Here is an 11,371-nt window from a genome sequence, read left to right on the forward strand (position 1 = left end):
ATAGTAAAATAGTTCCCCTTTAACTCATTCAGCGCCAGACACGATGATAGTCGGGTTAACTCGCCATCGCTTGAGCGGCAATCACGAGTATAGTCGGGTTTTAATCATTATTTCTTTTATTAGCGATATCCATTCATTTTCATCCATCCAGCCTGATGTTATCGTTGGGAATTGGTCTGAGCTCGCAAAAGGGCAAATACCGCCGCCTACACCTTCCAGCTGGTATTGCACCCCATTGGGAATGGTGTAGTTTCTTTTCTGGGACGAGCCGTGCGGGCGGGGTTTAAATACTCAGGCGAGGTAGGCCTCAACAACGATGGCATGGAACAGTAACCCCGCCCGCCCGTCAGTAACTGTCGGTAATGTGGTACGGACCTCCACGAGCAGTATTTGGAATGGCGATCAGATAATTGGATTATTTCTTTTGCATTACATCAGATACAAGGTAAGAACACTATATATAAATTGTGGTCCAGGGCTCTTTTCATTCTTGCACGAGGAGGGATAATAATGATGATCTAGCGTTGATTTCAGGAAGATTAGATAATCAGGCGAAAAATGACGTGTTTTGTGTATTCCACTAAATTACTAGAAATCACAAACTAAACTCGTATTCAAAACGGTATCAAACGGAAATGTACAGATGAAAAAACGATCCGTTTTGTACATGTTTACTGGAAGCAACTCACTGATAATCGACGGGTGTATTAGACCCATAGCTATAATATAAGATATATTTTAAGCACTCGCAAATCTCACAGTCCCCCCATTGATAAACACATTCGGGGCCATTGGGACCCGTCTAATCCCACTCTATGAGGCCAGCTTTTCATTACAAGTTTTCACTGTGCGTGAGGTTGTTTGTAGAGCTAAATCTATATTTTACATTATTGCTATGTGTCCATTGTCATTGTCAATTGACAGTATAAACCTTCCCTTCAATATGCCATAAAGAAATAATTTTTTCATCAATACGTTCCCGTTTTATAGCGCCGTGAATATGAACTATATACCGCAATGGTCTGGGTTAATTCCTGCAAAGCTAGTTATAGGGCGCTAAGCTACGTTAAATCGATTGGCGTTTTGGCCCTACACAAGCTAGAGTTAAAAATCAAAATGCATATGATTAGTATCATGTTCCACCATGAATGCATGAAAGGGGGGGGGGGGGGGGGGGGGGCAGGGGAAGTTGTTTCTGATTATTGATGACCAATAACGGCATTCGTTATTGCAACATCATACGCTGACCGGGTGGATGGCTATGAGAACAAGGCCCGATCAGACTGAAATTGACGTCAAATCGCTATTACCTGTGGCCGGTTGGATTCCAAAAATAATTTCCCAGTTATTGATCGCCATCTGGTAGATCGATATGTCCATTGGCTGATGCTATATTCCTTTACTGCATACTGAATTCGGCGTCGCAAAAAGTATTCCAGGCGATCTGGTGAAGCCATAGCTTTAGGCTAACAGAAAAGCTAACCCGGAGCGAAAAAAAAGTGACACCCGGTCTGCAACAGGGGAAGCTGCATTATCGAGACAGCGCCAATACCAGGATCGGGCCGGTACTGCACTTTCGGAGTCCCGATATGCCGTTTCCAGCCAAAATACAGCTCTGTGACATTGAGTAGGATATTAAAATGGAATAAAAGCAAAACCGAGTTTACCACGTATATATACTAGGGGTGGGAATCACCAGAGGCCTCACGATATGATACTATCACGATTAGGGATGCCCCGATCGATCGGCCAGCGATCGGTATCGGCCGATATTCAGTATAAATATGAGATCAGTGAATTCCGATAATGCTTTATTTTCGCCGATCGTGGAAACCGATCGAAAAACATGATCCAATTCTTAGCGGAGATCTCACTCGCTGACTTCTCTCTCAGACACACAGAGCTGCAGCGCACTGCCGCTCCTCCTCCTCCCCTGCCCCTCCCGCACCCGTGTCAACAAGCTCCGGCAATAGTCTGCTCTAGTGCATGCAACCTCTGTGACAGGGTTCGAAATTAACGGGGGCTTGGGGCATAATGCCCTTGAAAATGGACAAAATGCCCTCGAAAATCAGTTAAGGGGGGCACTTAATGCCCCCGACAGTTTACTAATTATATATATATATTTATCCGGTAATGGAGCGTCTGTGTATCGTACGGTTCAGATGACGTGCAAATAAAAAAATTCATTTGGCGGAGCCGGTGTTCTGCACTGGCTGCAGGCAGCAGCAGCAGCATTGCAGCCCAATAGGGTCCAGCTGCAGCCAGGTGCTAGTCAGTTTGTGTAAAAATGGCACGCACAATATAAATCAATCTTCATTACGACTTTAAAAACATAGCCATTAACATTACATAGGCATACACACATCTTGCCATAGCGTTAGCAGTTTGTACAAAACAACGCATGTTTTAACTATGGTAGCCCGACGCAGCTCGCAAGCTAATACTGTACAGTCAATGAAATGTCACCGTAGCTACTACTAGCTACTGTAGCAGAGGAGGAAATGGGAGTCTGAGAGGCGGGGTGTTTAAAGACAATGATAGGCGTTTATTCAACATCCAAGAAGGCTAACATACAACTGTGTTTTACTAACTCCAACCGGGACTATTACCGCTGTCCCACTGCATGTTGATGTTATGAACTCCTCCGAACGTTACCGGAGCTGAAGGTGCCACACGCTAAAATGTCCGTGGGGACCCGCGCCAACCCATAGATAGTTCCAACTCACCGAATTACGTAATCCACCACAGTTGCACTCAATATTTAAATAATGTTAGTCTAAATAAATGTAGACAGAAACATAATAATTTCAAGCAAGGGGAGCTCCAGTAGCTCACCACGTACCTCGAGCGCTATTTCGGCGCCGGGGACAACCGTGCTCGTCACGGATCTGGGGTTTAGCGAGTTCGAATCCCGGACTGCAGCCATGCCTTTCCCAGAGTGTCTTCCCCCCCATCTGAACCCTTTCAGCCTGTTTCTGTCGGTCATCCTTGACCAGAATAAATGCGATAAACGTATAAAAGAGCCAGGGGAATGGCCAAAGTTTAAAAAAAATATATAAAAAAAAAAAAAATCAAGCAGAAAACGAATCTTTTCATTAAGAACTGACAATCAGGGAATTTAAACATGGTTGACATTGTTTTTGTGTGTTTATATTAAAGAAAGGAAAGTCTAGTGCTGGCTGAGCATATTGTTTGTTTGCACTAAGTTAATACTTTGACAATATATTTTTCAGTCAGTTCGGTCTTTGTGTGCCAAACATTATTTAAGGCTGTAAACACTGTAAACCTTTTATTTTATTTTTAATAAATGAGAAGCATGTTTAGATTTGAGTGTTAAATCTTTTTTTAATAAAAATTTACGTATATCGAACTGAAAACCGTGACCCCAAAATCGTGATACGAACCAAACCGTCCATTTTGTGAACCGTCCCACCCCTACCGTTTATCATAAAAATGCAGTGCCCCCGAAATACCAAAAAAAGCCCCCGAAAATCAATTAAGGGGGGCAAAAAAAGCCCTTGAATTTTTTTTTTTATTTCTAACCCTGCTCTGTGAGCTAACGTTAGCTAACTAGCTATCGTTACTGTTTAAACAAAATTACCCAGTCAACTATTCACTTTTAGTTTAATATATGAGGCATTGTCGGCTAGCTACTGATAGCTCCTGATATCAACAAATGCTCCAGCAATAGTCTAGTAGTGCATGATACCTCCGTTAGCTCACGTTAGCTCACGTACAATAGAGAGCATCCTGACTGGCAACATCACCTCCTGGTTTGGGAATAGCACTGCACAAGACCGTAGCAGACTACAAAGAGTGACACGTTCAGCCGAACGCACAATTGGAGGGGGGCTTCCCACCCTCCAGAACATTTACAACAAGCGGTGCAGGGGTAAGGCGAATAGAATCATCAAGGACTCCAGCCACCCGAACAACTGCCTCTTTGAACTGCTGCGGTCAGGCAAGCGATACCGGAGTCTCAAGGCGAGCACAGAAAGACTCAGAAGAAGCTTCTATCCCCAGGCCATCAGGCTGCTCAACGAACAATAAACACTATACAACAACCATCAAATGCACATAGCACACACATCCACACGCACACACTCACTTTAAACAAACAACACACTGCAGCACCCACTCTCCACACTTTAGATCACCTAAACACACTTTATATTTATTGATAAAGGATTTGCACTACAACTCGTACACCTTACTATAAATTGTACCTAAATTGTACCTCATCCCATTTCTGCTTTGCACTATATAGTATTGTATATTATACAACGGCATGCAAATTTCTCGATTCTGATTGGCTGAAACAGTCCATTTACACGTCTTTATTGGCAACAATCCACGGTCCTGGGCTCAGGACCCGCCCACAACCGAATCACATATCACTCAGCCGGCTCACTCCGGGAGAAAACAAGATCGCGGACAACAAATGGATATGTTGATAGCGCCATAAAGACTAAATATGAAGCGATTCTGTCACTGCGAATGTGTTAGTCCTTTAAACAATGTTGGATGATGTAATTGATGGGTCTTGAGTCATTCTAGAACAAAAGAAAAATCGCGATTTGATTGATTCATTCATTTGCATTTTTTTTCAATTTTTTTTCCTTCTCTCTGACTGTCAGCGCTAGCTCTAGTCTCCACCCACCGCCACACACACACCCCCCACCCACACACACACACACACACACACACCAGCGTTTCCGTTAGCCGGTAATTACCGGTATTTGACCGGCAAAATCTGTTGAAGTCCGACATATTTAATCTCTCCGGTCTTAATGTCCGGTGAAAATAATTCCCTGAGTCTAAGCACAATTTGATTATTTGAATTGTATTAAAATAGGCTAAAATTAAATAGCCTATGCGATGAACGAAACAATCATTACATGATTTGTTTCATCGTTGCTTCTAATAATGACAACGACGTCAGCGAGAGCTTAGTGCTGGGTGTGCGAACTTTTGTGAAGCTGCAGAGCCGGAGCAACAGCAGCACAATGCAGTACTCCAGCAGTACTCCAATTCAGCCATTTTCAATTCAATGTTGGGTGGGGTGCGCTGTTGTGCGGTTCCCAGAAAAGAGCCAATAACAGCTGAATCTGCTGCTCTGCAGCGCCATACTCTCGCAAATAAGTCATTGGGAGGTGGAGAGAGAGAGAGTCGTCACGCAGACCAACGATAATGTTGTCGTCTCTCTCTGCCAAATTTCTCAGTTCTTCGCTTGATATCATTAATACAAATGTCCAATATAACGGAATTCGTTAGCTCATAAAAATGTGATTATAACAGACTGTTGTTTATTAATGTCGGGCGACTGCCCACAGACACCTATTTGATTTAAAGTCGGAAGCAGCACGAGTCTCGGGACTTATTTTATTTGGAATATAATGACTTTATACGCAAAAGTAGCCTAGTTTTAAGTAAAAATATTATAAATCTACATGCCTTGATGATGTCATTCTTTTGTTTTGTTGTCATTCTTTTGCCTATCAATTGTTTTTAAGCTCAATAAACTCTGACCGGAATGTCTCTCATTTGACCGGTAGATTGAAATCTACCGGACACTGAGGCCGGCAACAATTTTTTCTAACGGAAACCCTGACACACACACACACACACACACACACTCCTGTCTGCAACGCGGGTCAGACTGAGAGAGAGCTGGGTGCTGCGCTGTTCTAAGTGAGCATGGCCTATTGAGTTGATTGATTGATTGATTGCTAATTTTATTACTGTACGCTTGGTTTCCAACTGGTTAAGTTTAGGCCCTCTACAGTAGGTTTAAAAAAATAAATAAAAAAATAGGGTGAAGAAAACGTTTTTTTCCTATAGGGCAAAGAAAACGTTTTAATTTGTTTTACCTACTTTCTATAGAAGCATCTAAGAATGAAGTTCTATGGAAAGTAGGTCTGCATTCCCTTAACAATTGTGTGTATTGAGCCTTATACAACGGCATGCAAATTTCTCGATTCTGATTGGCCATTCACACGTCTTTATTGGCAACAATCCACGCTGCTGGCCCAGGACCCGCCCACAACCGACCCACATCACATCACTCCGCCGGATCACAAGAAGGTGGCCAATAATCTTTACAAATGGATATGTTAATGGCGACTAAACGACTAAATATCAAGCGATTCTGTCAAGGGGAATGTGTTAGCCCTTTAAACAATGTTGGATGATGTAATTGATGGGTCTTGAGTCTATCTAGAACAAAAGAAAAATCGCGGATTGTTTGATTGATTAATTGATAGATTTAAATTTCTACTTCCTCCCCACTGACTGCACTGCAGCGTTCACTCTCACTGTCCGACGCTGGCGTACCCACAAACACACACACACACACATACACACACACACACACACACATACACACACACACACACACACACACACACACTGTGACACACTGTGACACACACACGCACACACACACACACACACACACACACACACACACACTCCTGTCTGCAACAGCGGGGGAGTCAGACTGAGAGAGAAGCAGCGCTGTTTTAAGTGAGCATGGTCTATTGAATTGATTGATTGGTTGATTGCTAATTTTATTACTGTACCCCTGGTTTCCAACTGGTTAAGTTTAGGCTAAAAGAAATAAATAAAAAAATAGGGCGAAGAAAACGTTTTTTTCCTATAGGGCAAAGAAAACGTTTTAATTTGTTTTACCTACTTTATATTCTGCATCTGGTAATAAAATTTTCAATCAATCATTCCAATAATACACAGTTGGATGTGTTAGTTGGTTGGATGCACTTCAAGCTGCTTCCACATGAGGCAACTTCTCTCAATCATTCCAATAATACACAGTTGGATGTGTTAGTTTGGTTGGATGCACTTCAAGCTGCTTCCACATGGAGTTGTGGGAACTACTTTTTCTGGCGGATGGTTTTTTCAATAAATCTTCGATTAATGTGTGTTTATTGTATAGAAATAAGGTTGGATGAATCTGGCAGTTGTATAAAAGCTTTACACCACGTGCAGTCGTGATTTGTGACCAATAAACCATGCCTAGGGGGGTCTAACGACCCTCGGCTGCGCCTCGGGCCTAACAACCACCCCTAGGCATGGTTTATTGGTCACAAACCACTCCTGCGTGTGATGTAATGCTTAAGTACTGTATTGTACCCATTCTGCATCTGGTAATAAAATTTTCAATCAATCATTCCAATAATACACAGTTGGATGTGTTAGTTGGTTGGATGCACTTCAAGCTGCTTCCACATGAGGCAACTTCTCTCAATCATTCCAATAATACACAGTTGGATGTGTTAGTTGGTTGGATGCACTTACGATCTGCTTCCACATGGAGGCAAATTGTCTTTTTTGTAGTTGTGGGAACTACTTTTTCTGGCGGATGGTTTTTTCAATAAATCTTCGATTAATGTGTGTTTATTGTATAGAAATAAGGTTGGATGAATGTGGCAGTTGTATAAAAGCTTTACACCACTTGCAGTCATGATTTGTGAACAGTAAACCATGCCTAGGGGGGTCTAACGACCACCCCTAGGCATGGTTTATTGTTCACAAACCACTCCTGCGCGTGATGTAATGCTTAATTAGTACACTGCATAGTATATTGTATATTATATGGTAACTCAGTTACGTCTATTCTGCATCGAACATTGTACATATGTCTATACTGAACACTGACCTAATTTTTTACTTCTAATTTACATGCTATACTATGTTATTTCTTACTTATGTTGTCTAGCACAGTCTCTGGAGCGTAACAGTAAGAAGCATTTTGTATAAAAGTATTCTGTACTTCTGTATGACAACTATTAAAGAAACTTGAACTTGCAAAGTAATACTGTTGTTTCTTGTCTGCAATGTGGTAATATTACATTACATATATATCTATATATATTTATTTATACACACAGTAATACCATATTAGCTACACAAGAAAGCACAGCTGTATTTACTCAACGTGACATCCCAGCATATTCAAAAGATTTGGTGTGAATCGAATGTAATTCTGTAGACCTAGATAAGGATTAAGTTTAAATTTGTTTGTTTGTTTATTTGTTTTTTTACCCAGGGATAGTGCACATTAATGAACATCTTCAGTTTCCACATCAATGTAAATGTGCCAGATGTTAGCTAATTAGCTAGTTTCCATCTGTAGTCCCTGCCTACCATGCATGTCTTCATGGTGTGGGAAGAAACCGGAGTACCCAAGATGAAACCCACGTGAACACAGGGAGAACATGTAAACTCCACACAGAAAGGCCCCCTGCTGGGGTTCGAACCCAGGACCTTCTTGCTGTGAGGCAGCAGTGCTAACCACTGTGCCACCGTGCCACCTATTGTCTATTGTCTATGTTTATTGTCATCGCGCGCTGTCCTTCCCAGGTGACGTACTCGGGTGGCAGCAAGTGTTTCAGCTGTGCGTCTGCGTCGGAGCGAGACAAGTGGATGGAGAACCTCAGGAGAACGGTTCAGCCCAATAAGGTGAGAACGCCCTCAAACAGCCTGTGACGTACATTGCATTTTCTGGGGGTCGAATCAAAAGAGAGCGATATAGAGAAATAGTAAATCATTGTAAAGACAGGCACTAGTACGTATAATGGGAATCTGAAATATCCTGTATCAAATACTAATGGGTATTGATGCTGCTACAGTAGAGGTTGATGCCAGGCTAAACCAGGGTATTGATGCTGGTACAGTAGAGGTTGAAACCAGGCTAAACCAGGGTATTGATGCTGCAACAGTAGAGGTTGATACCAGGCTAAACCAGGGTATTGATGCTGCAACAGTAGAGGTTGATACCAGGCTAAACCAGGGTATTGATGCTGCTACAGTAGAGGTTGATACCAGGCTAAACCAGGGTATTGATGCTGCTACAGTAGAGGTTGATACCAGGCTAAACCAGGGTATTGATGCTGGTACAAGAGAGAGGTTGAAACCAGGCTAAACCAGGGTATTGATGCTGCTACAGTAGATGTTGATACCAGGCTAAACCAGGGTATTGATGCTGGTACAAGAGAGAGGTTGAAACCAGGCTAAACCAGGGTATTGATGCTGGTACTGTAGAGGTTGATACCAGGCTAAACCAGGGTATTGATGCTGGTACAAGAGAGAGGTTGATACCAGGCTAAACCAGGGTATTGATGCTGGTACAAGAGAGAGGTTGAAACCAGGCTAAACCAGGGTATTGATGCTGCTACAGTAGAGGTTGATGCCAGGCTAAACCAGGGTATTGATGCTGGTACAGTAGAGGTTGAAACCAGGCTAAACCAGGGTATTGATGCTGCAACAGTAGAGGTTGATACCAGGCTAAACCAGGGTATTGATGCTGCAACAGTAGAGGTTGATACCAGGCTAAACCAGGGTATTGATGCTGCTACAGTAGAGGTTGATACCAGGCTAAACCAGGGTATTGATGCTGCTACAGTAGAGGTTGATACCAGGCTAAACCAGGGTATTGATGCTGGTACAAGAGAGAGGTTGAAACCAGGCTAAACCAGGGTATTGATGCTGCTACAGTAGATGTTGATACCAGGCTAAACCAGGGTATTGATGCTGGTACAAGAGAGAGGTTGAAACCAGGCTAAACCAGGGTATTGATGCTGGTACTGTAGAGGTTGATACCAGGCTAAACCAGGGTATTGATGCTGGTACAAGAGAGAGGTTGATACCAGGCTAAACCAGGGTATTGATGCTGGTACAAGAGAGAGGTTGAAACCAGGCTAAACCAGGGTATTGATGCTGCTACAGTAGAGGTTGATGCCAGGCTAAACCAGGGTATTGATGCTGGTACAGTAGAGGTTGAAACCAGGCTAAACCAGGGTATTGATGCTGCAACAGTAGAGGTTGATACCAGGCTAAACCAGGGTATTGATGCTGCAACAGTAGAGGTTGATACCAGGCTAAACCAGGGTATTGATGCTGCTACAGTAGAGGTTGATACCAGGCTAAACCAGGGTATTGATGCTGCTACAGTAGAGGTTGATACCAGGCTAAACCAGGGTATTGATGCTGGTACAAGAGAGAGGTTGAAACCAGGCTAAACCAGGGTATTGATGCTGCTACAGTAGATGTTGATACCAGGCTAAACCAGGGTATTGATGCTGGTACAAGAGAGAGGTTGAAACCAGGCTAAACCAGGGTATTGATGCTGGTACTGTAGAGGTTGATACCAGGCTAAACCAGGGTATTGATGCTGGTACAAGAGAGAGGTTGATACCAGGCTAAACCAGGGTATTGATGCTTGTACAAGAGAGAGGTTGATACCAGGCTAAACCAGGGTATTGATGCTGGTACAAGAGAGAGGTTGATACCAGGCTAAACCAGGGTATTGATGCTGCTACAGTAGATGTTGATACCAGGCTAAACCAGGGTATTGATGCTGGTACAGGAAGAGGTTGAAACCAGGCTAAACCAGGGTATTGATGCTGCTACAGTAGAGGTTGAAACCAGGCTAAACCAGGGTATTGATGCTGCTACAGTAGAGGTTGAAACCAGGCTAAACCAGGGTATTGATGCTGGTACAAGAGAGAGGTTGATACCAGGCTAAACCAGGGTATTGATGCTGCTACAAGAGAGAGGTTGATACCAGGCTAAACCAGGGTATTGATGCTGGTACAAGAGAGAGGTTGATACCAGGCTAAACCAGGGTATTGATGCTGCTACAGTAGAGGTTGAAACCAGGCTAAACCAGGGTATTGATGCTGGTACAAGAGAGAGGTTGATACCAGGCTAAACCAGGGTATTGATGCTGGTACAAGAGAGAGGTTGATACCAGGCTAAACCCAGGGTATTGATGCTGCTACTGTAGAGGTTGAAACCATGCTAAACCAGGGTATTGATGCTGGTACTGTAGAGGTTGATACCAGGCTAAACCAGGGTATTGATGCTGGTACAAGAGAGAGGTTGATACCAGGCTAAACCAGGGTATTGTCATGCTGGTACAAGAGAGAGGTTGATACCAGGCTAAACCAGGGTATTGATGCTGCTACAGTAGAGGTTGATACCAGGCTGTTGGTATGCATACTTTTCTCTGATGACGCAGCAGTACTCAGTCTTCACTGGTCCAAAAAGTCATCCCTAGACCCAAACAGACCTGTGGAAATGTACTGCCTGGAGCTGTTTAAAAAAAATGCAGACAGAGCCGGACCCACAAAGACCCGGGAAACACTGGACCCGGTACAATTTGGCCTCGGAATCTGACCTAAGTGGAATACGATGTAGAGCGGTCAGCGGTGTATGCATAGTATTCTCATGACATGATTTGCCATATAGTATGGCACGGTGCCACAGCACAGTGGCCATGGTTGTCATGTAATGATCATCACCTGCTATTTGATGACATCACCTGTTGTTTGCAACCGATATGTCTGCGATT

The 11,371-nt window shown here is 43.2% G+C and overlaps 1 protein-coding gene across 1 annotated transcript in view; it reads left to right on the forward strand.

The window, feature by feature from the left end:
- The window catches only part of rasal2 (RAS protein activator like 2), a 202,652-nt gene that overhangs the window by 152,967 nt on the left and 38,314 nt on the right, over nucleotides 1–11,371 (forward strand). The window contains exon 7 of the mRNA XM_084339500.1: nucleotides 8,380–8,478. Coding sequence (XP_084195626.1) covers nucleotides 8,380–8,478 — 99 coding nt within the window. The remainder of the gene's footprint in view (nucleotides 1–8,379; nucleotides 8,479–11,371) is intronic.

This window comes from Notolepis coatsorum, assembly GCF_963971535.1.
Source record: "Notolepis coatsorum genome assembly, contig: SCAFFOLD_247, whole genome shotgun sequence".
In the NCBI taxonomy this organism is placed as follows: Eukaryota; Metazoa; Chordata; class Actinopteri; order Aulopiformes; family Paralepididae; genus Notolepis; species Notolepis coatsorum.